We start from the raw sequence: 27,144 nt of genomic DNA on the forward strand, positions 1-27,144 counted from the left end.
GGGCTCTGCCCGGTACAGCCCCCGGTACAGCCCCCGGTACAGCCTGGCACGGCCGAGGGGACCCGGAGGAGGTGGGAGACGGCGCGGGGACACATCGCCGCAGCTACAGGCAAAGCACGCACGCACTATAAATATATATATATGTTTCTACCCCTACGCTGTGCACGCATACAGTACATGTGTTCTATTTCTGTATTTATATATATGCATATTACATAGAATTCACACACATACTATATATATAGATACACGCACACTATATATACACATCTATGCTGTATACGCTCGTTTTACATATACACACACACTATGTATGTGCACAAATAATTGTTATGTGCACTCACTATGCACACACGTTTCGTATGGACTCAGTCTATACATGCAATATAAATATACGTAAATACAGCACATGTACAAAAATATAATAAACCAAATATATTACATACGCTGTCGACACACTCTCTATAAACTCACTATATAGAAAAATGCAAACAATATTTTCCTCCCAGCACACTCACACTCTCTACACACATGCCAATGCTCATACACTATATGCATACATATGCAGTAAGAATATGTACAATATATACAATTTAAGCTCTGTGTATCTATGCACAGGCAATATGTATGCTCAATATATATACAAATACACGCTAAATACCCACACTACCCATGTATACACGTTCTTTCTCCATGGACACACACCCCCAACGCTTATCTCTCATACGCACCCTGTATGTATGTACATACATGACTATATTCCCGGCACCGTGCCACCCCGCAGAGCTGTGCTAGGGGCAGGACGGGGCTGCCTGGGCAGGGGTTACTGTCACCCCGGTCCCCAAGCGCTCCCAGTCCCGAGAGCTGGGGTGCTAAGAAGGTGCCCGGTGGATTTATGCCCCCTCCCCAGCCTGTCCCGCTGATGATTTAAGCCCACAATTACATGGTGAAGATTTAAAGCTGCCTTTGATTGCTTTTCTTATCTGGAGCTCTGAAGCCACATGCCCTCCTAGTGTCCCTGCCTGAGAGGCGGCGTCCCGCAGTCATGTAGGGATGGTCACCCACTCACCAGCACCCATGGGTGGCCCCTGAGGCCCCACTGAAACCCCTCACCCTCCCCAAACGCAGCCTCCGCATCCCAGCAGAGCCCTCCCAAGCAAACACTCGTTTCTCCATCCTCCAGAGGACGGCTTTCTATTTTAAGTCCGGCCTCTGCATCTTTCTCCTGCGGCAGGGAGCGTGGGGGAGACAGACAAAGCAGGTCAGCAAGCAAAGAGACGGCGGGCAGGGGGCTGCCCACCCAAATCCCCTAAATCCTGGGAATTTGAGGCTGCTCTGCAGCAGCCCAGGTGTTTGCTCCAGCTTTTAAAACCCCGTGCCAAGCAGAGACTCCCCCTTGTAGACAAATCCCCTTCAGCGGATACACTTATAATTGAGTTTCATGCTTAGAAACATAGAAGGAATAGAAAAAGAACAATCATTTCTGCCTCCGTTTAATTAGAGAGTAATAGATTTCCCCGCCTAACGTATCTACAGGGAATCTCATCGTGATGAGCTACCTACCGATGCTGGATTACGCTGAGATTTGCTCCTTTTCAGGAGGGCACTAATTAGCACCCGGTGCCCAAAGGCACAAGAGGAGCTCAGGGATGGAGCTCTGCACCCTCCCACCCCCTCCGTGTCCGGGGGGGGGGCTGGAAAGGGCTTCTCCTGGAAAGGGTTAAAGCATCCCGGTAGGATGGCTCAGCCCCTCCTAAGGCATTAACCCTTCTGCAGAGCCTGCCACCAGCCCGGGGGGGAGGTGAGTGGGACGTGCCCACGCGTGATGGTGACAAGCTCGTGCCCACGCAGCCCAGGCTGTCACACGCTTATGCTGTCACCTAAGCTGTTGGAAGGCGTCTGGCACCCTTTGCCCAGGACAGCCCCAGACTAAAGAAGCTTTCCCCACCTCCCCGCCCCATCCCCAAGTTATCTCTTATCCCAAATAAAAAAAATCAAGGGAAAAGAGTATCGCCGTGGCCCCTGCGCTACCGTCACCAGCAGCACTACAGCCCTCACCCGCTGAAGGGGTTGTGCCTCGGCAGTGTCACAGATGGAGTCTGGGGTCCCCGTAAAAGTGATCAGAGCAACATTTTTCGTCTGCTCCGTGAGTGCGAGTGGGCAGAATTAGGCTCTGCAGTCACCCCTGCTCTGCGTTCTCCACCGAGTCAGAGCCCCCGAACCCTTCCCGATGGGCTCTGAAGATGTCCGAGACCTGCTTCGCAGCATGGGGGGCTGAGGAACCATCCTCCTCCAGCCAGACGTCAGCCTGCTCTGCTCCGGGGTGAGGGCCACCACCGATATCAACCCACGGGGGGTCAGAAAGCAACCCCCGTGCTGGCCCTGTCCGTGAGAGCGTCACAGCCAAGAGGGGCAGTGAGAGCCCCCGCAAACACCTTGCAAAGCAGGTCCTGACCCCCCTGGACAAAATCCATAGCTCACCCAGCGCATCCTGCAGCAGCCACGCTGCGAGCCCGCCTGATGAACTGCTCTAGATTCAAAATCATCCCCTTCTCCTTTGCACGGCACTATTTTTAACCCCAAGCCTGTTCACAGCCTGGCCTCAGCGACGGCTGCGTCAGCACAAGTGTGAAGACAGGGAGCTGTGGTCGGGATAGATGGAGCTGAAGCTCTCCCGGGGGGACTCCAGCTCCCCCCCTGCTCCACCTTCCTCTTCCTCAGGGCCTTTTCCAAAGAGGGTCTGGCTTGCTCCGGGATGGAGGTCCTTACACCTCTGCAGACACCTCGGTCCTTCCACGCTGAGGGCACTTCGCATCGCGTTGCTCCAACCCCAGCCCCGCAGCAGGCGGATTTCCTCCCAGTGATGCTCCAGTTTGGCCAGTGGATGAGTAGGGGAGGGCAGGGAGCAAGAAACCGCTCAGCATCCCGGTCCTGGATGCCCATCTCTACCCGAGTGGTCCTGCCAGGCTGGAAGATGACGGCTGCGGGACGAATGCCCCACGATCTACTTTTAAAAGCTTTTTATCAGCAGTTTATCACAGGGCAGAGGAGATGGCTCTAGGGGGGGGGAAAGCGGGCGCGGTTGGGCTCCGGCAGCAGCCTCGGGGGGGGGGGCGGGCGGGCGGAGGAAGGGTTTTCCGACAGCGGGAATGGGTCGGTGCCATGGAAAACAAAAGGGCCCCGGGGGACGGGGAGGGGAGGAGAAGCCCGACGAGGGCCGGGGGAACCGGCTATACCGTTTTCCCCTATTCCAGAGGAGCGAAGGCGACCGGGCTCCATCCACCTCGAAGCTGCCGGTGAAGTGGCTAAGGGGGGGGGGCCGGGAATGGTGGTGGAGGGGGGGAACGGGACCGGGGAGAGCCGTGGCCGTGGGGAGAGCGGGCTGGCCGGCCCGGGAAAGGGAGGGAAGAAGGGAGGGCTGGGTGGTTATTCACGGCTCTGGTATGCGACGTGCCGGCCCTGCTCCCACCGCCCCCGGGCTGCCTCGGCCCGCCCCGGCCGCCCGGCAGCGGGAGAGGCGGCGGGGAGAGGTAACGGCGGCCCCGGGGGGATGCTGGGGGGGGATGCTAGGGAGGGGAGGGCTGCTCCGGGAGCTCAAGCGGCTCGGGAACCCCCCCCCGGCATCACCACCCCGTGCCCCCCCCCCCCCCCCCCCCCCAAGCCCTGCTCCCCCTGCAGCCCGCAGCGCTTCGGTGGAGGTGCTGGGGATTCTGCCCCGGCAAGCTGGGACCGACACCTCGCTGGGGAGGTTGGGCTGGGACGGATATGGGGAACCCCAAAATTACACCAGCCAGGGACTTTAAATGCATCGGCCAAGTGGACACCCCCCCCCCCCCCCCCCCAGCTCCTCCATCACCCCCAGAGCCCTCGGGGCTCCTTCCCTATCCCTTGAACCCCAGCCCTGGGGTGGTCTATCCCTGCAGGACAGACCCCCTTTTGCCCCCCCCCCCCCAGTTGTTGAGCAGGTCTTAATTCAGCCTCTCTATAGCCAATAAAATGTCTCCCCCCTCCTGCCCTAAATGACAGGGTTGGGGACTGGAAGGAGCAGCAAAACTTGCCTACAAGGCAGAGACAAAGGGGTCTCGCTGCCAGCTCCTCGCAGAGCCGCAGTTAACCTCTTCCCTGGTGGGACACAGCTTGCAGACGCCAGGAACCGAGCACGCACAAGGCAAGAAGAAGGGGAGTAAGGAGTTAGCTCAGAAATATTTTGCTCTAAAGACTTCCAGCAGCCAGGGACCCCACACTCTCTTGCTGAGAAAAAGCACTCGAGAAGCTGGGTTTTTCCATGACATGGAAAAATGTGGAGATGGGGGGTTGGTTTGAGGCTTGAAAGCATGCTGAAAATCTCAACAACTTGATAGTTTAGAGGAAGGCTGGTTGTGAAAGAGCTGTGGTTGCTCTGTTTCTCCCAATTCCAGCCTCAGCAGGGTGAACCCTAAACCCCCAGCTCCCACTTTTCATCCCCAAACCTGAGGGAGCAGCATCCCGAGGGGGGGGTATTTCATCAAAGATCAAAAAGAGGCATTTTCTAGTGGAGGATGGAAAGGGTTTAGGGGAAGTTGCCCGCTCACATGAGGTAGTCAAAGGCTCTGCTCTTGGCAAGGAAATGCTTTCTTCAGATTAGGAAATATTTCAAACAGCCAGTTCCAGCTGAAGTGCTGGGGTTAATCACACGGACGCTTCGCTTTTCTGCTGCTTCCTGTTAGTGTTTGGTGAGAAAAAGCAGATCCCCATCTCGGCTAGACCCGTCCCGTTCATTCCCCCCCATCTCTGTTCCCAGAAGGAAGGATGAGGCCCCTGCTCTGTTGCCTGGGGCTGGCTGCGCTCCTGGGGCCCTGCCTGGCCTGTCCCAGCGCCTGCTCCTGCTCCACCAAGAAGAACGGGCGGCTGTTGGCCGAGTGTGCCTACAAGGACCTCCAGGAGGTACCCGAGGGGTTGTCCTCCAACGTGACCATCCTCACCTTGTCGGCCAACAGGATTGGCTGGTTGGGGCAAGGCTCCTTCGCTGAGGTTCCCGAAGTGCAGTCGCTGTGGTTGGGCTACAACCAGATCGGGGTGGTGGAACCGGGGGCTTTCGCCTTGTTGGTGCACCTGAAGAACCTGGACCTGAGCCACAACAAGATTGCGGATTTCCCCTGGCAGGACCTGCGTAACCTCAGCGGTCTGCAGATCCTGAAGATGAACAACAACCGCCTGGCCGGGCTGCCCCGGGATGCTTTCCGTGCCTTGAAGGACCTGCGCTCCCTCTGGCTCAACGACAACGAGTTGACCACCTTGGCCGAGGGCACCTTTGACAACCTGCCCTCCCTGTCCCAGCTGCAGATCTTCAACAACCCCTTCAACTGCTCCTGCAAGGTCTTCTGGCTGAAGAAGTGGACCGAGAACACCTCCGTCTCCATCACCAAGGGGGGGTCTACCCTGTGTGTGGCTCCCGGCAGGTTGAAGGGCAGGGCGGTGACGGACATCCCTGACCACCACTGCATTGCCCCCTCCGTGCAGCTCACCTACCTCTCCAACCTGGACAACACCGTCATGTACGATGGCCTCACCCTGACGCTGCACTGCAGCGTGGCGGGCAGCCCTCCACCAGAGATCAGGTGGAAGATCCAGACCTCCAGCCACCGCATTGAGATCAACGGGCCCAACGTAGCACGGGATGGAAGCGTCAAGCAAAGCCAAGAGCGCTTCCTGGTCTTCAAGAACGGCACCATGGCCATCCCCAACTTCAGCAAGGAGAACGAAGGCATCTACACCTGCCTCGCTGTCAATGACGTGGGCACGCGGGATGTCTCGGTCAACGTGGCCTTGGCTGGGTCGGAGAATCCAGCTGAAGACCTGCTCCGAGATGACCCCCAAGCCAGCCACCTCGGGGGTCAGAGCTGCTACAAGGGGGATGAAATGGATCCCTCCGGTGCTGGAGAAAAGCTGGTGATTGTTTACCACATGCCGAGGGAGTCGAAGAGCAGAGCTGGAGGAGCGGTGCCCCGGGTCTGCCTGGGGACCCTCCTGCTGGCTTTGGGCATCGCGCTCTGCTGTTAAAGGGGGGAGAAGGAAACGGTGCCTCGGGGGTTCCCCCTCTTTCTGTAGCATTTATCTTCACGTAGTGCCATGCCTTTGCTGAGCTTCTGGGAACTGTGGGTGGTCAGGAGTCAAAGGGGGCCAAGGCTCAGGCCCAGGGCTGGTAGATCAACCCCTTCTTAGATGGGGTCAGGGCTGGGCTCCATTAGTTGAGAGCTTCAAACAAGCTCAGGTGATGCAGAGCAGATCCTCACCGTGCTGCCACTTTCTAGGCGTCCAAATTTGCCACGTCCTGACTTATCTCCCTCCTGAGACCAAAGTGCGGCTGTAGGATTAAAGTCCACCCTCAACAGGGTGACCATCACCCATCCCCAGAGCCCACCACTGTAAGGCCTCCTCCACCCGCAGCAGCAAGCTGTGCCCAGGGAGGGGGATCTCTCACAAAGAGGATCGCATTGGTCCAGCAGCACCAAAGATGACATCCCCACCATGACAAGCACCCAGGCCCTTGGCCAGGCCCATCCTTCCTACCACCAACCTCACGGGAAGCACCAGGATCAGTCTGAGAGTGGGGGAATAGCCTGGGCATGGGTTCCCAGGGCACGTGGCTCTGGGGGACAGAGATATGATGGTGCTTTGTAAGCAGGATGGGTGCGGTAGGACACGTTGGATGGTGCCACAGGCTTGGATCAGGCCACTTTTGTGGAGCAGGAGAAGCTTTTCCATAGGCTTTATCCCTGCAGGAGCACAAAAGGCTCCTGCTGGCTAGGTGCTGGGAGCACCCATGGTGCCTGCACCCTCCCTGCATATTGCAGGATCAGGCCCTGCTACCCTCAGTACCTCTCCCAGATGTAATGCAGCTGATTTCTGCGCCCTGCCCCCCCCCCCTTCCCTTTCACTGCTGAAGCCTGCAGTCCAAAACGCTCGGGTGGGCTGGACCCACCGAGCTGCCCTGCTCTGGCTCCAACCCCAGCAGGGTGGGATTGAGCTCAAAGAGACCAAAATAATTTCCCAGCGCTCCTCTGATGGGAAAGTGAGTGGGGGCTGCATGATGGAGCAGGAGGAAGAAAGATTGGGAAAACCCAGATGACAGAGAGAGAAGCTGAGCTGACCTATAAGCCATAAACATGCTCTTTAAGTGCTTTAGCATTCCCACACGGGACATATGGACCATACCCGGCTGCCCCAGGGTGCTGGGGAACCCCTTGTCTCATGGCAGGGGGCTGAGCATCCCCATCTCCCCGACCCCGAGGCACGGGCGGTCCAGCTCTCGTGCCTTCTGCCAGCGCTCGCCTGCAGGAGCCGGACAGACCCCTGCAGCCACCCTCGCCTTATAACCAAAACTGTACGGACAGCAATAAATACCTTTTTTTTTTTTTTTTTTTTTTTAAACAAGCCAGTGCATGCTGCCTCTGTGCACCCCCAAAACACCCCAGACCCAACAGCATCTGGGGTACCACAGCTCATCACCAATCCTCTTTGGTCAAGGGGAACAACCTTTCGGCCCCGGTTCCCCCAAAGCCCTTCCAGTGCTGTAGCATCCCCCCACGATGACCCTGGAGGGAGGATGCGTTTATAGGTTACCCAAAACTCCCCCCATCGCTGCTTGCAGCGGGCAGGGGAAGGCAGCAATGCCAAAATTAGCTGAAAAGCAGCTGTCCCGGAGCCTCAAGCCTCCACACAAGCTCTCCAACCCCACAATTCAATGTCCACCCAGCTCACAGGGCAAGGAAAGGGGCAGTCGAGGAGCTGCCGTATGCCAACACCAACACTGTCCGGGTATGGCGCCGAGGTCTCCGCGGGGGTCCCGAGGCAGAACCAGCCTAGAAACAGCAGCTCCTCGCACGAACGGCCTTTGCTGCTAACAGGCAGGCACATATTTTTCCCATTACAGGCAGAAAGGATGAAAAACATCACGGCCCCAATGAGAGTTTTGGTTTCATTTTGTAGGATACAGCTTTTAACATGAATTTTATCCCAGCTGGGGTCCTCCCTTCCCTGCCTGGGAATAGGGGCGGTACAGGAGCTTATTCCTACAAACTCAGCTGGGAACAGGATTTGGAGCCTAGGATAAGGGTAAACAATAAGATTTAAGCTCCCAGCAGCCCTAAGCCATGCCTGAAAGTCTCTGCCCACCTCGCAGAGCTGCTGCTCCCCCCCAGCTTTGGTGTTTTGTTGCCAGAAAGGTGAATTCCTCCACGTTCACCGAGTTTACTCATAGCTTTTACACCAAGTTATTAGCCATATTAAGCATCGCTCATTCATAACAGAAAGGGCACCCTGCCACGTGGTTCCTGGGTTGGATGCTGCAGGTGATAGCGCACTTGGCATCGCCATCCTGACCCACCGCGGCCACCAGCTGCTGCAAGGCTGGGATGCCACAACCCCTGTCAGCTCCTCTCTGTCCCTCACACACTTGCAAAGCCACAGCACAACCCAGACCTGATTTTCCATTCACAGGCAATTTTTTCATTAAGGGCTCCCTGAACCGCCTCACCATTGATGGGTTCAGGGGTTGGGTGGAGAGGACTGCGGGGGGGCAGGGACAGAGCTATCCCATGGCCATACTGATGGTGGGGGTTTAGAGAAGAGGTGAGAAGCCACCATGAAGAAGAGCAGCTCGGTTCACCCCCAGGGCACCCTGCTTATGTCAAAGAAGGGAAAGAAAACAAGCAAAGCAATGAAGCCACCTCCCATCTTCCTCCCAGGGCTGTCATGTCTCACCTCGGCCCCAGCCTGCCGCCTGCCAAGACATCTCCAGGAAGCCTCGGGCAGGGCTGCGTAAACAGATGCTGAAATCCAGCTCCACCCGTGGCCCAGAGCTGCCAAAGATTTTAGGGATTACCAAGGCTGCCTTCAAAGCCCCAGCGCCTGGGAGGCTGGAGATGGGTTGGGATGGGCTGCAAGGGAAAGGCGCAGCCTTTGCTTTAGGGCATCCCTTTACACGATACACGCAGGACATCCAGCACCCACCAGCGCCGCATCTCTCCCACGCTCAGACGTGCAAACCCAAGCACGCACACCGCAAAGCCCAGAGTGGGGAAAGCAGCAGAAATTACACCTTGGGCTCCTGCTGTCTTAAAAAGAAAACGACCCAGATCTGCCTCCGGTGCCACCGCTGTCACCCAGTTAGATGACATTGTACTATGTGCCAGACAGTAATCAAATACGATTAAGACAGTGCTGTTAATCGTATTTGATTAGTGGACAGTGGATGCGACAGGGTTTTGAGCATCCAAGCACAGCGGGTGGCTGTTGGGGCAGCACAAACAGGCAGAAGTTGAAGGCAGGGACCCCCCCCCCTTTCTTCACTGGGATAGAAAAGGAGGGGGGCAGGCTCCTGGGGAAAGGGATGGCTCCCACCCGGGAAGCTTCAATGTTGTAGGGAGACGTCAGGACACTCCAGGCAAACCCCAAAGCACAGGGCTCAGCCTCACTCACCCCAAACCACACGGATTGTGCTGCAAGCACCCCAGCAAGAGGGCATGGGGTGCTTGAAAGCCTGTGAAGAGCAGGTCTGCTCTCCTCCAAGGAGATCCCTGGGGCGAAGGGCTCAAACCCCATCGAGCAAAGGAGATAGCCCAGCAGCCCTGCTCCGTGCAGGGTGGGCTGCAAAGTCTCAAAGGCACCTGCTTTAGCAAGGCTGAGGTGGTTGAGTTGGTATTGAGATGGAAGAGTAAAGAGCCACCAGTACAACTTACCAAGAGCCCTCCTCGCTGCCCGCAACAGCGGGCTGACGCCAGGCATCCTTCCAGCCCACAAAGGCAGGACTTTCAAGGGACACGTCATGGGAAGAGGTGTTCCGGCAACACATTGGACACTTACCTTTGGTGCTTTAGCCACAAAATGTCTCGTTTCAGTTCCCATCCTTTGTGGGAGCTGTGGTTCAGGGGCCAAATGGTTTGATGGGAAAGCAAATTGATCAGCTTTGCATTAACATTTCGCTAAGGTGGGGAGGGGGATCACAGATTTGGTCCCGTCATGTCCAGGTCAAGCAGACCTACTGCAAAGCCTCTGCTCCACATGGTCAAAGCAAAGTCAGTCCCAACCATCACTCAGAGATATGGCTATGGTGGTCCTCATGTCCCTCCTGCCAGGTCTGGCTTATTTGGGAACGGCCAAGAGACCAAGCACACCCCGAACGTAGGAATGAGGTATGTGATTTATTAACCTTCCCCGACTCGGCACGTCCAAGTGAGGTATAAAACTGCTTTCTATGGATTCAAGCTCAGCTCACTCGGAGGGTCACCAGCCCTGGGGAACCGCTGGCTTTAAACAAAACAGGGGGTGGCAGCAAGAGGCACCAGGGGGATGAGAGTTATGGGGAGCAGAAAACAAACAGCTCTGCAACCTCACAGCCCAGAGCCAGAGCAGACAGGGATTTTAGCCTTCATAAAACTGTGGGGTAGAGGAAAAAAAAAAAAAAAAAAAAAAAAAAAAAGTCCCAGGGTTAGGTATAGTGCCCAAGGGGAGCCAGGATCAGACCTGAAAGGGAGAAGCTGGGGATGGGGCTGGTAGTGGGGACCTTCTCCACAGGGAGACCACGTTGAGATGCAGGTAGTTCCTCATGCTCAGTCTGGTTGAGGATCCCTCCACACACACAAACACACACCTTCTCCCTCTTTCGTTACTGCCCTGGTGCTGGGGGCTTGTGCCTGCCTTGCCACATGTCAGAAAGGCAACTCTTGAGAACTGGGGGGCTCATTGCAGGAGTGATTCCTAAGATGTTTCTGAGATGCCTGAAGGGTTTCGCTTGGATCATCAACCCCTCTCCGTTCAGGGCAGGTTTGAAGGTAACCCATTTGCCTTCACCTCTGGACCTTGGTAGTGGCTCAGCATAGACCTAGAGCTAAAAACCAGCCCCCGTCACCGCTGAAGAGGGACCAGAGGCTGGAGATGGGCAAGAGGTGCCCAAAACTCCTGCCAGTACGGGAGGAGAGTCAACAGGAGACAGGGACGGGATGGGACGGGAGCGTGCGCGGGAGGCGGATAGAGGTGGGGGGCTTCTCTGGAGGTCAGGGCTTGGGGGGGCTGAGCTGGGTGCCGTTGGCTGTGGGGTCGGAGAGGGCGGTTTTCCGGCAAGCAGTCAGCGAGGGGTTCTTGAGGAGCGTGTAGGCCAGCCACCAGCGGGCTCGGCTCTGCTTGAACCTGGCTCTGCTCGGAGGTGCCTTCTTGGGCTGCATCAGCTGGATGCCTGAAAGGAGATGGGAGCGGGGGGAAAGGATTTCAGTCCCAGCTCCCCCTCGCTGGGGCTGCCCAGATGCCATCTACACCCTGGGGCAAAAGCAGAGGAGCCCCATCCTGCCCTGGCACAGACAGAGGCACAGGAGCAGCTCCTGGGATGGAGATGATCGCATACCAAGCAGAGGTGGCATAAAAAGGGAGAGGGCACCAAAGCCACAACCCTCACAGTCTCTTTACCCCAAGGCACCACCAGCATCTCTAGAGGAGTGGCAAATCCACAGAGGAGACCCCAATGCCACCCCACAGCAATGGCCCGGATGGCAGTGGGAAGGTCTCACCTTCTTCCACGTTGCTGGCCTGGAGCCCCGGTGGCCCCTCCGGCTTGGCTAGCTGGAGGAGCAGCAAGCAAAAAGCTTTCATCACCGGGTGGGACTGGCTGACCTCGATTTTCAGATAGTGGCAGTAAGCGTGGTAGCCTGGGGGAACACAGCCCACAGTAAATGCGTGTGGTGGGGCCAGACTTCATGGTTCCCCCCTCCCTCCTGCCCTGGAGCAAAGGGGAGGGTTATTTGCCAGGCTCCATCTCTCCCCCTCCAGAGCTGCTCTGCCTTCAGAGTTGGGGATGAGCTCCGCTCCCAAAATCCCAGCGGGAAAAGCAGAGGAAGGGCTGAAGTCCCCTCACTGCTGCCTTTAGTGTGGGAGAGATGAGGGTCAGCTGCCCGTGGGAACAGGGTCTGGTCACTGGTGAAGCCCAGGGGACCCCAGAAGGGCATCACCCGCCCTTGGGGGTGGATGGAAAAGCAGGACCCAGCGAGCATCAGGAGAAGTCGCTTGCTCCAGTTGTCCCACCTATCCGTTTCTGAATGCAGGTGGTTTGAAGCCACCCTCAGTCCTGGCAGCTCCAGGTGATGGACGAGCCCCAGGCCATGTCCCCCAGGAGCTCGGGGGTGGGAGAAGGGCCCCCACGTTCACAGAGGTCCCGCAGAGGGACACCCTCCGTGCCCTACCTGGGTCGAAGTTCTCCACGCTGCGGTTCAGCAGGCTGATGTCCAGCTGGGAGAAGTGGACAGCGTTATAAAGGCCAGAAATGACCATCCTCCACACCCCGGCCAGGACACCCACCAGGACATTGATGGGGAAGAGCAGGTAGGTGACTATGTAGAGAGCTCGCCTGTGGGTGGAGGAGGAGGAATAAGGAACACAAACACTATGGGATGGGAAGCACGGCCCTTCCCTGCCAGAGAAACCTCCTGCCAAAATAAGCCTCCCACCCTTCCCTCCCTCCTTGGCAGACACAGTCCCCATTTGAGGTGTCTCCGTCCCATGGAGAGAAGCAAACACCCTTCAAGGCTCTCAGGGAGGAGACAGCCAGGTGCACCGTCAGGGCTTCAAAGCTTCGCCTCCAGCATACATAGGGTCTCCGTTTCTCCTCAAAGACTTAGAAACCAGTCAAAGCATAAGCCTGGCGGTTTGGGATGGAGGACACCAGGTCCTGTGGAGGTCAGAAGAGCCTACAGCAGCCTCCCTGTGATGCCAGGCAAGTGATGGAGGTGGTGGAAGTGCCTTGGCTGGACAGAGCAGGACACATAGATCTGTCTGTCACCCTGGTCTTCAGCGTACAGCTTAGGCAGTGACACCACGTGTGAGTGAGGGACCACATCCACTGGCAGCATCTGAACCAGTCCAGCCGATCCTGAGAGATCTGGGTTTCCTCTGGGGCTTGCCAACAGGGGTGGTGGAGCAAGGCACAGACCTCACCAGCTTCACCCCACTGAAATCAAGGCTGTAAACAGACCATGGCCCTCTAAAGCACCTAAAGAAACCTCCCTGGGAGCACGGAGCTACTTAAACCCCTCAAACCCACAGGCTTTCCCCCTTGAGCTCATGACACAGAGGATGCCACACATCAGGGGCATGTGTAAACCCAACACAGTCCCAGGCTCCTCGACTTCAGGAGGGTCGGCTCTGCCCCAAAGGCACCCCACATCCCCATACCTGTTGGTGAGCTCCTTGCGAAGGGGATGCTGCTCCAGGAATTGGTAGTGAGCTGCCAAATTTTGCACAATGACAGCAACAACCAGGGTCAACCAGAAGGGCCTGGGTGGGAGGGAAGAGGCAGGTTGGACGCCAGGAGGGTCCCAAGCATGAGACACCATCCCGGGCAGTAGAAACCTCCAGCAAAGTTGAAAGAGCCCAAGATAGAGCCTCCCCTTGACAGAATACCCCAAAACACACTGTGGCCATGGACATGGCACGCACTTGGGTCTTCCATCCCTCCCCAAGGGCTGCAAGCGCTCACCACATGTTCTGAATGATTTTGAAGAGGTACGTGTTTGTGCCGGACTGGAGCGGGATGATGAAGAGGAAAGTAAAGCCCACCGAGCAGATGAAGAAAATCACTTGCTGGATGAGGAGACCTGGGAGGGAGACACAGGGGAAGAAACCATGGCGGGGGAGGATGGAGAAGTGGTTCTTGTTCTTGCTTCGGTTCCCCTTGTTGCCGAGCATATCTTTCATTTTAATCCCATAAAAAGCCTGCCAGATCCTTACCTGCCTCCCCCGCTCCAAACACAATGCTCCGCACAGGATTTAATTACAAGTTCAGCCTTTCTTATCGCTCCCCACATTATCCCCGCCGAGGAGAGTCATCACTTGGGGCTGCAACTATGATGCCTCATCATAAAAATCAGCCTGAGCTCTGATTTCTAATCATAAATCACACCGAGATCAGCAGCGGCTGCAGTTCCTTGTGCTTGAGCTTGTGCTTCACCTCCGCTGCTTTGCTTTAATGACTTGAAAATCCAGGTTTTTAAGCAGGAGGTAGATTCACGGCAGCACAGTAGAGATGCAGCCAGCTCTGCCACGGATGCACCGAGTACTGGGCGGCCAAAGGAAAGCTGCTCCTTGCTGGCAAAGGGGTGCAAGAAGCTCCTGGGGTGCTCCCCAGCTCCTACCTCCACACTAACAACCTGCCTGCGAAATAGCTCTGCTTTCCCAAGGGGTGGTCACCAAGAGACCCAGCGGTCCCTCCCTGTCCTTCCATCACCCCTCCCAGACCTTCAGCTTGACTCTCCCGCGTAGCTTCGGCGTGCCGATATGGTCAGGTGTTGCACATGCGTCACCCCAGACGCTGCTCAGAGTCACCTCCAGCGGGCCAGCCCTCCCAGTCAGGGAGACCTGGGCTGTGCTGGGAAAGATGCGTACCCGGGATGCGAAGACCCGGACCGGAGGAGGAGACAGACAGTCCTTTCCACGAGGTGCTGCGATAGCTTCTCAAATCAAAATATTTGGCTTTGAGCCAAAAAGAGTCATCAGTTTCCCCCCCCCCCCCCCCGCTTTTTTTTTTTTCCTGCCCGACCATTTGGTGTTCAGCACGGCCCTTCCCGCAGAAGGACAGATTGCGTTAGGGGAAAGAGGAACAAAAGCCTTGCAGCCATCCCTTTGCAAAACGGGGCAAGAAAGGGGGAAGAGATGCTTAAATCCAGGGTAGGCTGTGCAAAGTGGAGGTCCACCACCCACCCGCCCCCTCCAACACCCTTTACCCAGGCAGGCAAAAGCGGTCTGGAAGGCGGCGAAGCTCATCCAGCAGACGATGGCTTGTCGGGATGGGCGAAGGATATGGGCTTTGTAGAAAACGTCCAGCACGGCCCCTTGGTAGAGCGCCTTCAGGTTGTTCCTGGGGAGAGAGACCAGCTGCATCCCGGCTCGGTGACGAGCTCAAGGCCAGAGGAGCGAGGACACCCATACCTGTGCATCACCAGCGTCCTCAGGAGCATGGCGCAGGTCAGCAGGCAGCACAGCACCAGTGAGCAGATGTAGCAGACTGTGGAGGAGTCGGGGGGAGACGGCTGGGTCAGGGCTGCGGCCAGCCCCAGCAACAGGATTTTATTAAAAAATAAAATAAATGTATCTCAGGAGCAGTGCGGGGGGCTGAGTTATGGGGCTGCATGGATGTACCGCCCAGCAGGGCGCCGTGCCTCAGTTTCCCTCTCTACCCCCTTTGCGATACAGGGATCTCCATCTCCCAGGTGGGCATGAGCTGATCAGACAGCGAAAGGGAAGGGGAAAGACAAGCAGCCAGGGGAAATACAAGTACTTGGGCCAGCTCAGCGCTGGAAAAAAAAAATCATTGAGCAAGCCATGAAAAGCAGGCAGTGCGACGGAGAGAGCCTAGGAAGATGCTCTTAGGAAAGGGAATGCTGGGAGGGGGAAAGGAGGTCTGGGCGGAGGGATGGAGATGTCACGAAGACAAAGAGGATGAGGGTCTCGGTGACTCAGAAAAAGCCATAAAAAGCCCCCCCCCCAGGTTGGTGGTACCCCAAGGTAGTGCCATGGAGGGAGGGGGGCACCCCTGTCATCCCCCCCCCCATGCAGGGCTTTCAATTAGCCAGGGGGCCGGGGGCCATCTGCTCGATTCCAGCACATATCAAAGCCCGCAGCCGAAGGGCAGCATCTGCAGCACGGCGCTGCCGGCTCTCCCTGCCTCGCCGTCTTGGCACACGGCGGCTGCTCAGAGATGCCTGGCACGGCCCCAGGCTCACACAGCCTCCTTTCATGTCTGCATGGCTGCGGCTTCAGCAGCTGGTTTTTAAGCCCCCCCCCGGAAGGTGCCTCGTCACCAACCAGTTTCCTGGACCATCCTCTGGGTTAGAAATCTCTCTGATAAGTTCCCAAATCCTCAAAAGTCACCTACGGGGGCAGGACCTGGCTAGGAACCCACCTTCCAGTGACCACAGGTAGTACTTGACGGTGTTGAGCTCCTTCTCCATGTCACCCGGGACAGCCGGGCTCTCCGAGGGCACCAAGCCAAACTGGACCAACAATATCACGATGTCCTTTGTCATTCCCGCCCGCACAATCTGGATGGTGGGGACGACGGCTACCAGAAGCAGCAGAGCGACCTGTGAGGGAGTGGTGCCACGTGAGCCCCGGGTCACGGCATCCCACTGCTGAGCCGTCGCCTTAGCTTAAAGACTTAAGGCTGGCTGAGCCCTGGAAGCACACGGCCGGTCGCTGCAGCTCAGCCAAGGGATGGTAATACCTCGAGGCACGCTAATGCCAGCCCCGTAGCCAAAATTGTGGCGCGGCAATGACCTCTGGGCTCCTCTGCCTCCAGAGGACACAGCCAAGAAGGCGGGGAGGGGGGGTCTGCTTGGCGTTTAACCACGAGCATCACCTGGTAGACAGCAAGCACGGCCGTGGTTATGGACAGGACGAGCTTCAGCGGGATCCGGAAACCTGTAAGGCAGAATCGGAGAGGTGTATCGGAGAGGAGCTGGGACACAGGATCACGGGGAAAGCGTGGAGCAGGCTGCAGGTCCACCCAACCCAGCGGCCAAAGCAAACACCCGAGGGAGAGCACTGGAACGGGGAGGGGGGGGGGTCAAACATTAATTGGGATTTCCCCAGGGAAATCCCGCAAGGATGTATAGCTGGGAGCGGTTTCTCTGTACTTCGGCTGGATGAGTTTCTTCCCTGTCGATCCTCCCTTCCCGCAAGCCCCTGAAACCTCGTGCGCCCGCAGCGCCGAGTCCCAGCAGCTGGGCGCCTGCTGCGTGCGGAGCCGTGTCCCTCGGGGTGCCACCTCCCGCGACAGCCCCTGCTTCTGCCACGGGCAGAGGGGGCAAGGTGTAGTTCCCCATTCCTGGGTCGTTAGGGATTTTTTTCCCCCTTGTCGTAGCTTTTATTCCCTTATCATAGCCTTATCGAGCATCAGGCTGCAATATCAGCTCAACCCATGCCTGAACCTCGCTGCCCCAGCCCACCCATGCCCCCACGGGTGGGCGTCCGGCTCCCCCACCCCAAACCGCAACAGTTTGCGCAAAGCCGAGGCGTCGCACGTGCGGCGGGCGGCAGCTGCCGCGGCGCAGATGCTTTGGGGAAGGAGCCAAGAAAGGCATTTGCTCTCCCCGGGGAGGGGGAAGACAGCCTGTTTGCCGAGCCGCTGCTGCAGCCAAGAGCACAGCCCGTGCCTGCCCGCAGCTTACCTTCCTCCGGAACGTAGATGTAGGAGCGTAAATACGTCTGGACCCTTGACAGGAGGTTCTCTTCTATCTTCGTGGAGCTGGAGGAAGGAGGAGAGGGTGAAAAGCAGGTCCCTCGGGAGCGGGGACCCTCTCCGCCCCCGTTGCGGGCAGCGGGCAGGGCTGGCACGGACACTCGCTGATCAGGCAGAGCTACGGAAAAGGTGTTGTCCTTACCTCCCCTTCCGAGGGTGTTTGGACAGGACAGCCTTTAGGTACTTCTTGTAATAACCTTGCCCGGTAACCTTAAGGAAAGCAGCAGTAAGTTGCCCGATTTGAGCAAAGGGATAAGCTCAGGCACACGGGGCAGGGAGAGGTGACTCTGCCTTTTGGGGGGGCTCTCAACAGAGCATCTGCATCCCACCCAGCAGCCATCTCCTTGCTCTGCTACCCCTAGTCACCCACCCATCACTAGCACGATGCCCCGTGGCACCCTCCGGAGGGGATGCGGGTGATGGACTCCCAGCCCTCCTTTGGATAACAAACACGTTGGAGCGATGCTGGCAGCAAATCTGCTGGCACTGCCAAGGTGGAAATAAATCTGCCACATTCCCATCGACAAAGCAGCCCAAAACCAGGCACACCGGTAGGACAGCTGAAACCCCGCATTCCCATCAGCCAGCTCCCAGCAAGCACCTGGGGGTCACTTCAGTCCACACTGGGGCTGACTGCTTTTTTTTTTTTTTTTTTTGAAGTAGGTTTTTCCTCCTCTCTTCCCAACAAAGCCCTGGCATTTCCCAAAGGGCTGGGGATTATCCAGCCTGCCGGGAAAACAAGGCAACCCCAGTCCCGGCCTGAACGGGATGCATTGATGCCTTAAGCCTCTTCTGCTAAGGAGTTTACTCCAAAGATGGATTTTTCACTCCCTCTTCAAACCCAGTGAGATAAATAGAGCCACAACCCGTGCCGTCAGAGGGATGGAGGGGAGGCAGGTCCCGGTGCTGGAACAAAGTGAGGAACACGTGCTCTGGGAGAACCCCAGTTCTCCCGGTCCCCAAGGCAGAAAGATGGGCTGCAGGGCAGGAGAGCTCCTGAAAGCATGCAGGTCCATCGAGGGGTTCTCCCATGCTACCATCCCCTGAGTCACCCCGTGGATCTTCATTACCTCCTTATCCAAGGTCTCCTCCTGCCCGGTGAAGCTCCTGATGAGCAGAGCCGGATACCAAAGGCTTAAGAGCACAAGGCAGAGGATGATGGGGATGTAAGAGAGCGTGGAGTAGTACCTGTATATCTGGGGAGAAGCAGAGATGTCACGGGCCACACCACCCTGGCCTGGGCAGGTGACACCTTAATGTCACTTCAGGGAGGTGATGAGAAAGCCACCTCCAACCCTGGGCCACACCAGCCTCCCTGCTCCTTCCCCAGGAGGTGGGACACGTACCTTCGGTGACTGGGGACAATCCACCTTCTGCCAGATGTGGACCACACAATGGCACCAGGAGAGCAGGCAGCCCACGAGGTAGCTGACCCTGTGCCGGACCGTGGCGCAGGCGATCAGGGGGTAGTAGAAGGCAGGGTAGTAGAGCAAAGCCAGGATCTTCCAGTACTCTAGTTGGGATGATGGGTAGAGAGGAGGGAGGGCAAAACAGGCAAGAGAAGGCAGCGCTCTCAGTATGGACCAGGGTGAACAGGCCGGAGGAGCGTGGTGCCCACGGACCGCTCGCCTTACCCCGGGTGCTCTGGGAGGAGTGGGCGATGAGCGGCAGAGGGTCCCTGTCCAAGACCAACACGCACAGGGAGGAGAACAGGATGCCGAACACCGCAGCCACCAGCCCTCGGTTGCCTTCCTCCTCCAGAAAGTTGGCTGGGCTGCGAGCCAAGGAACGAATGAGCCTGACACCAGATCAGGGGCACCCTGTCCCCACCATCCTCTGCCCCAGAGCTGGTTTATCCCATGCTGCACCTCAGCATCCCTCCACCCGCTTGGCTGCGGGGTGACAGGGACCCTGGGGACCGGGACGCAATGCCAGGGTACCTGAGCAGTCCCGGGACGCCATTCCAGCAGCTCCAGTGGAGACGCCTGCGTTTCACCAGCAAGGACAAGCCCACGAGCACAGCCAGCTGCCAGAAACCCAATCGAGGGAGCAATAAATACATGGGGGGGGGGGGGTCTGGGTGGGGGGCTCAGACATGCTGCCACGCGATGGAAGCCTCCACGGGGACACCATCTCCACCCAACACCCTAAATCCAGCCATGGTTGAAGCAGGGACAGGCGCTTCAACCTGCTCTGATGAGTTACAGGCTCCGAGCGCCTCAGAGGGACCACGCTGGGAAAAATAAAAATCAGTCAAGGCCTTCCATTGACTACAGGCATGAAACAGAGTCTGGAGATGTGCGAGTCCCTTGTTAGAGCATCCCAGCTCGAATCTCACTCCAGCTCAAGCTGAAGAGCCCAGGCCTGCTATTTGGGAGTAGACGGGCACGACCCGAGCTGGGGACAGCAAATACGACGTCGGGGCAGATAACTCACCATGCAGGACTTGGCAGGTACTTACGGAGACTGGTGCCATGCAGATGTGATACAGTCTGGGAGAAACGGTGGGGTTGCAGTCTGGGATTCCACTGGAAAACACGCTAGAAAGAAGGCCGGGGGGGGAAATATCATGCATGTATTTAGTCCCAAAAGGGCAAAGCAAAGATGCTGGGGTAATGTCGACGTACAAGGCGGCAACGGAGATTTCGGTCCAATGCTGAGAAGGGGCAAACCTCTGAAGAGCTGGGTTACACAGCCATCAACAACCAGGGGTGAAGTCACCCTCACGAGATGACTTTATGAGCAAGTGAGAGAGATAACACAGGGAAGTGGCCCTGAGCTGATCCCCACAGGGACCGGGAAACCTCCCTGCACGTACGGGGATGCCAAGGCTGAACAGGAGGTCAGCAAGGAAGGATGAAGCCCCCCTTTACCTCTTTTACACCCGTATCTGTTCTTCTTTGTCTTTCAAGGGATGCAGCCTACAAAGCAGCAGTTCCTCTTGCTGCTTAAGGCACTGCACTTATTAAATGCCACCCCTCGTAGGGTGTTTCGATGCCTTTCCCATGGGAGAGGGACCAGCCCCAGAGCTAAGGGGATGGTGGAGGTGATGGGTGCCTGGGGCTGGTGCAGGTGGGACAGGGTCCCAGAGCCGCATCCCCCAGCCGGCCAAGGCCGGCCGAGCAGACGTGCCGAGCTTTGCTTTATTTATTCGCTCTCTGGCCTCCATTACATCCCTTAATCTCTGCTTTGCCGCAGCCCTTCTCCTCTCCCCAAGGCCAGGCGTGATCTTGCCCAGCCACCTTCACGCAACGCTGGGCAGCAAATCCCTGTGCCAGGGAGCTGAACCCCCTGAGCCCCATAATTCACGGTGGGGGGAACCCACACAAGCCCTCGTGCCCTCCCAAACCACTGCAACGCCGGTGGGGTGGGTAGAGATGGGAGACCAGCTGCAGAGCTCCCATAAGCAAGGCTGCAAGAAAGGGTCCGATAGTGAAATTAGGATTTCTCGGGCATCATATGTCTGAGGCTGTCACCGAGCTGCCAGAAAAGGCTTTATAGGACTAGCTGCCATTACCAAAGCTCTGATTTCTGCCTTTTTTTTTTTTCCCTCTGCCAACAGCTGGGCTCGGCTAGACCAGAAAATTCCTGCTGTCCAAAAATACCCTGGCTCCAGAAATCCAGGGCCACCCATCCACAAGATTGAGAGCACAGGGATACCAAAGCCCTTTTTGGTATCACCAGGGCTTCAGCATCTCTATCTAGAGCATCCAGGAGCCATCAGATGGGCAAACCCCCCGGTGCTGCCTCCATCCCTTCACTGACCATGGCTTTACTGCAAAGGAAGGCACCCAGAAAATACCCCAAAGGTTTCTAGCAGAGGTGTGGGTCATGCAGGGGGGGCTTCATCTGGCGAAAAAGGGGCCGGGCGAGGAGATTTCAAAGGCTGTTTTGCAACGCAGAAGATTAAGGACAAGGAGGAACCCTTTGGGCTGGTCGCTGCTGGGATCTCCTCCTGCTTGCCCTCAGGATTAGGTATCAGTCAACTGAGCGGCATAAAACCCACCCGCAGAGGACTAAGTCAACAAAGGGACAATCGATGCTGATAGATGGGCCTTGGAACGCCCAGCTTCGAACCTTGTGGGACATCTTGGATAAATTGCGCCGCTGCTCCACGCCTCAGTTTCCCCTCCCACTAGCACTTCTCTTGTCCTTGGGAAGGGCACTCGGCTAGGAGGGCACGAAGCGCTGGGTCCTTGCTGCGAGGTTGGGCCCTGGGGTCCCATTCCCGGGGCAAACACAGCACTGCTCTTGGGAGTATGCTCAGGTTTAAAGAGCGGATCATCACAGATGGAGAGGGAATAGGCTTTACAAGACCCACTGATACACCAGTTTGGGGGTGGGGGGGAAAGACATCCATGCAAGCCCAGGGATGCTCAGCCCTATTTTGCAAGTAAGAGACCCGTTCAGGGTCACCATGCCGCGCAGGGACCCGGCCGAGCATCCCTGCCAGTAGATCGGGGTGTGCTGCCAACTCTCTTCACCCCCAGCCAAAATCTGCACAGCTGCTTGCGGGGAGCGGGGGGGGGGATTAAGGCAGGGGACCGAGTTGCAAGGCTGTGGCATGAGGACATCTTCAAACCCAGAAGTATGGAGGCAGAGCAGTCCTCTCTAGGCCAGCAAAGGCTCTGGGGGCTTCAGAGGGGTCAGGGCAGCAGGTTAACACCATGCACTTGACTTTGTATTTTGGAGAAGGTTGAGTAAAATAGAGTGTAACTAGCAGACATGCCTGCTGCAGGATTACTCCTAGCTCTTGTCAGAAGCATCCTAAAGAAATAAAGCATTTTTAGGGGGGCAAAATAAGCCTTTTTAATCACCTCCCGCTCACCCAGGAATAAATCCTGGCTTTGCTGCTCAAGGAACACTGCTCTACAGAAAGGGGATAGAGCAGCCGGGCAGGAGGCTAGCAGTTGCCCAAGGTGACCCCAGCAGAGATGGGGGACACGTGGCACCCACCAGTGGGGCTGGACACTTACTCATCCTGTGGCACGGCCGGCTCCATGGTTTCGTAGATGTACCAGTCAGAAACGAGTTCGTCGGTACCGGCAAAGCCGTTGTCCAACAAAGCATCGTGCATCCCGCCGGAGCCGTTGGCTGCCATGACTGGCTCCTTCCTCCCTCCGTGGGCTGGAGAAAGATGGTGAGAGGCAGCCAGAGGCAGAAAGCAACCAGGCTTTCCCAAGGTGGGTCCTCCTAGGCTCTTGGAAATACTGGGATGGAGGCACTGAGCCAAGAGGTTTTTATCTTCTCGGGTCGCTCCCACAGCCAGGGGGTGACCAGGAGCTTTCAAAATCCAGCTGTACCTCCAAGGATCCAGCTTTTATCTAGATTTGGAGGGAGGAAGAAGGGACAAACCACCCCCCCCACCCCGGCTGCACAACCCGAGTGCTCAGGGCACACCTAATCGTCCCCCAGCCGCTCCCTGCCCGCCGCGGGATGCTGATAGACTCGGAGCCTTTGTTTGGGTTGTTTAACAGTTTTTACGCCAACGACTCGAAAACCAGTGCAAGGGTCAAGTTTTGGGCTCAGCGGCACAGGCTGGCTGGCAAAGCGGGGACGAGATCTCACCGCGGCTGGGGACCCTGTGACCCATGTCCCCAACGTCCCTCTGTGCCACCAGATTCCCCACACAGCATCCAGCCTCCCCCAGCCCCGGGAAGAAACCGCAGCCCCTCTCCCTTCGTAGCAATGAAAAGGAAGAAAGGTTTGTCACCGTGCCAGACCCAACAAGCTCTCATCTCTCCTTCTCCCCATTATTTTTTGATGACTTTGGCCCAGGCAGCCCCACACCCTCTGCTGCTGTCCCAGAGCTACATTGCACAAGCTGCGACGTGCCTCCTCCACCATTGCTATCAGAAAGGCAGCGCCCAAAGACATCCCCACGTGCCAGGCAGTGACACTCACCGCAGCCTCCAAGCCCCAGAAACCAGCCCAGGACCTGGGGACACCTCATCCCACAGCTCGGGGACGTCACCAAACCCCCCCCGGGCTGCTCGGTGGCTCCGAGGGGACGAGTAGGAGATGGATGACTGAACCAGCAGCTTTGCTCCAGGCTGCTGTTTGTACAGCTGGTGTTCACCAGGGACCAACGTCGGATATAGCACGCCAGCTTCAAAGAGATTCCCCAAATCGGGGCTGCGGCCCTGCAGGCAGCTGCGTCTCTGGACAGACAAGTCCAGACTTGACAAGACTCGCCACCATGGCCACGCTGCCCCATGGCCTGATGCTCCGCTGGATATCACGTCCCCAGCCAGATTTTGGGTCCCCGCTGTGAGCTGCCTCTAGGTCTGGACGTGAGACCTGGGACCTTCACCTCCCTTCCCAGAGAACCAAAACTCAGCTAGAAAGCAGGTGCTCCCACCCCAGCATCCAACTCGGACGACCCCCAGACCCCATCCTTGACCCACCCAGCGCACGTCCCAGCTTCAGGGCATCGACTCTCCAGCCATCTCTTGGTTTCGCCTGCACTAGGAAGCAGCTCTGACCTCACCTCCCAGGAATGCAGCGCTCCGTAAAAAGGTAGGAAGAGCCTTTAAAGTTCATGGCAGCGCACACACACATCCGCAAGACCCTTTCCCCTCCTGTGGGGTCACTAAAGGCTTGGCAGGGCTTGGAATTTGAGGCTGGGGTTTAGGCAGATGAGGAGAGCCCTGCCAGCCCTGGCATGGGGCAGCATCCTTCTGGGGATGCTTTTTCTCCCCCCAAGCAGCATTTGGGTGAAGGACCGGCCCCAAAGGCCACAGTGGGATTGCCCGTGCCCCTCTCACCTCCCTGCGGGATGACCCAAAGAAGGGCAACCAGCAGAAAGCAAGATCTACCTACCCACCAGCCCAGCCAGGTAGCATTACTCCATATGATCCACCTCTGAACGAGCCAGCAGATACCACCTTGCCAATGCCCTGATTTGCAACCACTTGGGGACACGGCGGCCACAGAAAAGCAGAAAGGAAAGGAGAGAAAGGCTCAGCGAGAGGCACGGTGCACAGAGCCGTCAGGGACCCCTGCCAGGCAAGCCGCAGCCTGAATCTGTGCTGGGCAGCAAGAGCACAAGACCAAGCTGACAAGCTCCCTGGGTGGTGCGTCAGCTCCTTCCAGCACATCCTTGCTCGGAGTATCGTGCGCACCCAGACCCTGTCTCTGGCTGGGTATGGGACCAAGGTGGGTCAACACTGTGCCAGCACCAGGTGATCTTCAAGTCTTCCAGACCAGCCCGCTCACCTTCAGGAGATGGATGCTGTCCCGCTCCAGCAGAAGGTCTCCTTTTGCGGTCCACCAGGCAAGGTGACAACGCTTTGGTCACGAGTCAGGAACGGTCTGGAAAAATCAGGAGGTGCTTCAGAGCCTCTGACCCATCTGCTGGACACCATCAGGCAAGCCGTGGCAGCGCAAGGCTGAACGAGTGATGGTGTGACACGGGGACATCCAAGCCTGGACCGCAACGGGTCTCTTACAGCCCTGGCCAACGGGGCTGGTGCTGTGCTGGAGGAGGTACCTCGCTGGGGATGGGCATTTCAGCTGGGGAGAAGCACGCGATGAAGGTCTTCAGCCTCACCACAGCACAGGGAAGAGTTAACCCCCTTATTCCTGCTCAGGCTGCAAATGCTGGTGTCCCAGAAGAAGAGGAGATGCAGGTGTGCCAAAATCCCAGCAGGATCAGCATCCCCAGCCAGGGCAAGGCCAGCGCTCTCCACCCTGCTCTGCAGGCGCTGGCTCCTCTGGTCCAGGGCCGAGCCAGGAGCTCACTGGTTTTGCAGCCCCTCCGTGCCCTGGGTTTCCCCGAAACTTGATCTCTTTGCTCCTCCACGTAACCTCTGCCGAAACAGGCTGGGCCTTTGATCGCAGCAGCCTTGCCCGAGATTGATGGGTTCAATAAAGCTCCTTCGTATTCTTCATTTCCCACTATCCATCACTCTCTGGGGAGCTTTTGCATCCCACCGCTATGAATTAAACTGGGGAGGGGAGTGGAGGGAAGAAGAGGGGAGCCATAAGGGAATTACCCCCCCTTCCCTCCTCCCATCCAGCCTAATGGTGATGCCTTGTGTACAGCTTTTAATAAAAATGATAAAGATCTCATTTCACAATTGTTCAGGGAGCCCTTGGGCCAGGGAGGCGGAGGGGGGGAAGAGTTGTTTAAGTGAGATCTCCTCTAATTCAATTGCCATTCAGGAGCCACACTGGTGGCTGCTGGGTTGGTCCCTGCAAAGCCAGGTGGCACAGGGACAGCTTTGGAAGACATCAAAGAGGATGGCCTTCCCAAAGGTGGATTTAGCAGCTTCAGCTGATGCTCAGAGAGGCATATCCTGGTCTCACATCGGCACAAGCCAAACCAGCCAACTTCAGCCCCAAAGTCCACCAAACTTGGTGTCCCAGCCCCAAAATGAGATCAGAAAAGTTGGTTTGTAGCCACTTGTGCTCAGCTAGGAAAGGCAAGAGGACAGTGGGCCCCATCCCTTCCCTCCACTGATGACTTTGGAGCCCTCCAAGCACCAAAGATACCTCAGCCAGCCCTTGCCCAGAGCTTTTTGAAGACTTTGATCATCCTTCTGGAAAAGCAGAGCTTTTTCCAATGTGAAGATCCCACGCTGTCCCCAAGTTCCCCAAACACAAGTGCCAAGGAGCCCACGTGGCACCCTGGACCATCCAGCCGGAGGCTGGGACCTCCGGGAATTCGCTGCCCACCCTTTCCCCAGGACAGGCCCAGCCCCAGGTGATTGAGAACAGCAAACTCATTGCACTGGTGAGCTGATGCAGGAAGCCCAGTGGCTGGTGAACTCGTTGTGCCCCAGCCCACGGCTCTCCCCATCACCTTGGGAAAGCCCCTGCCTGGGTCAGGGAAAGCTCCGGAGGAAGTTTTTCATCCCACCCAGCCATCCAGCTCTGACAGCATTTTCCTCCCAGCTGAGACATGGCGAGGCCGGTTCTCATCCGATCCAACCCCCCTTCTCCCCCAAATCCCTCCCGCACCCGACCTCCACCACCCCAGGGAGATCCGGGGAGCCTCTCCAGCTCTTCACAAAGCCTTTCCTCTGCAGAACTGGAGCCTGCAGATAATAAATCCACCACGGAGATCATAAACACACTCACCAGAAAGCTGAAGAAGCCCCTTTTGCATTTTAAAAGCAAAGGCGGCTTAAACATTTAAGCCAAAGAGGCTGCTTGAGGTTATTTTTAGGCTCCTGACCCCCCCCACTTCGTTTCAAAGGAAAGGCAGCAGCACCTGCTGCACACAAAGCCCCCCCTGCAAGCCAGGGGAAGGGGAAAAGTCAGGAGTTTGCAGGATCGCACCGAAACCTGCTGACAAAGTCACCCGCCAGCATGGAAAGCAGTGCGGGGGGGGGTTCAGGGCAGAGCACCCCATAACCTCTGCCCCTGCGACGCTGATGGGAAGCGAGCATCTCCCAGGAAAAGCCCCCCCGCCCCAAGAGGAAGGCAAAATCCCTGCTTAAGGGCAGAGCTGGGAGTTTTGGGGGGGTTCCTGCACCCCCAGAGCAGGATTTGCCCCACCATAAGCAAACAGGCTGCAGATGGCAGCTCACATTTACAACCTGGCGTGATCAACTCCATCGGTTCATTAAGCCCAGCTTCCCCCCAGCGACGCCGAGCGTGCGAGAAGTGACGACAGAAAGGAAGGGGGTTGAAAAAAGAGGAAAGAAGACAAAAGAAAGTTACCTTCTTCCAACCAGCGACCTCCTTGCAAGGCACCCGGAGGCTTAGCTTGGCGGGGGTCTCGGGAGAAGCACGGCCTTGCTAAGCGGGGTCTAAAGCATCCGCTCGCTGGAGCCTGGCGCGGATGCAGCCATGCAAACTTAAAGGCAAAGTTCAGAGCACCGGCAAGCGAGCGGAGGCTTGCGGTGGCTCAGGGAACTTTATCCCCTCCATCGCCA

The 27,144-nt window shown here is 57.3% G+C and overlaps 2 protein-coding genes across 8 annotated transcripts; one reads left to right on the forward strand and one right to left on the reverse strand.

Moving 5' to 3' along the window:
- Positions 1–3,172: 3,172 nt before the first annotated feature.
- On the forward strand, positions 3,173–10,335 carry ISLR (immunoglobulin superfamily containing leucine rich repeat). Of its 4 annotated transcripts, none has more exons than XM_041123375.1 (2): positions 3,173–3,309; positions 4,779–10,335. In XM_041123375.1, exon 2 carries the CDS (start codon positions 4,789–4,791, stop codon positions 6,037–6,039), a length of 1,251 nt encoding a protein of 416 aa, XP_040979309.1. In that variant the 5' UTR covers positions 3,173–3,309; positions 4,779–4,788; the 3' UTR covers positions 6,040–10,335. The 4 variants fall into 4 exon arrangements, with proteins under 4 accessions (XP_040979309.1, XP_040979307.1, XP_040979305.1 ...); XM_041123373.1 differs by having other exon boundaries at positions 3,178–3,296; positions 4,781–10,335; XM_041123371.1 differs by lacking the exon at positions 3,173–3,309 and adding an exon at positions 3,317–3,530 and having other exon boundaries at positions 4,781–10,335.
- STRA6 (signaling receptor and transporter of retinol STRA6) lies at positions 10,163–27,144 on the reverse strand. Of its 4 annotated transcripts, XM_030013371.2 has the most exons (19): positions 26,930–27,144; positions 24,479–24,574; positions 22,237–22,387; positions 19,722–19,800; positions 19,201–19,286; positions 18,895–19,034; positions 18,607–18,773; positions 18,331–18,456; positions 17,403–17,470; positions 17,190–17,266; positions 16,379–16,440; positions 15,923–16,103; positions 14,950–15,025; positions 14,745–14,878; positions 13,502–13,619; positions 13,198–13,299; positions 12,210–12,373; positions 11,541–11,678; positions 10,163–11,212 (listed from the first exon to the last, which is right to left on the reverse strand). In XM_030013371.2, the coding sequence occupies exons 3-19, from the start codon at positions 22,359–22,361 to the stop codon at positions 11,034–11,036; spliced, it is 2,022 nt and encodes a 673-aa protein (XP_029869231.1). In that variant the 5' UTR covers positions 22,362–22,387; positions 24,479–24,574; positions 26,930–27,144; the 3' UTR covers positions 10,163–11,033. The 4 variants fall into 4 exon arrangements, with proteins under 4 accessions (XP_029869231.1, XP_029869229.1, XP_029869232.1 ...); XM_030013369.2 differs by lacking the exon at positions 24,479–24,574; XM_030013372.2 differs by lacking the exons at positions 24,479–24,574; positions 26,930–27,144 and adding an exon at positions 24,083–24,173.

This window comes from Aquila chrysaetos, chromosome 5, assembly GCF_900496995.4.
Source record: "Aquila chrysaetos chrysaetos chromosome 5, bAquChr1.4, whole genome shotgun sequence".
NCBI lineage: Eukaryota > Metazoa > Chordata > Aves > Accipitriformes > Accipitridae > Aquila > Aquila chrysaetos.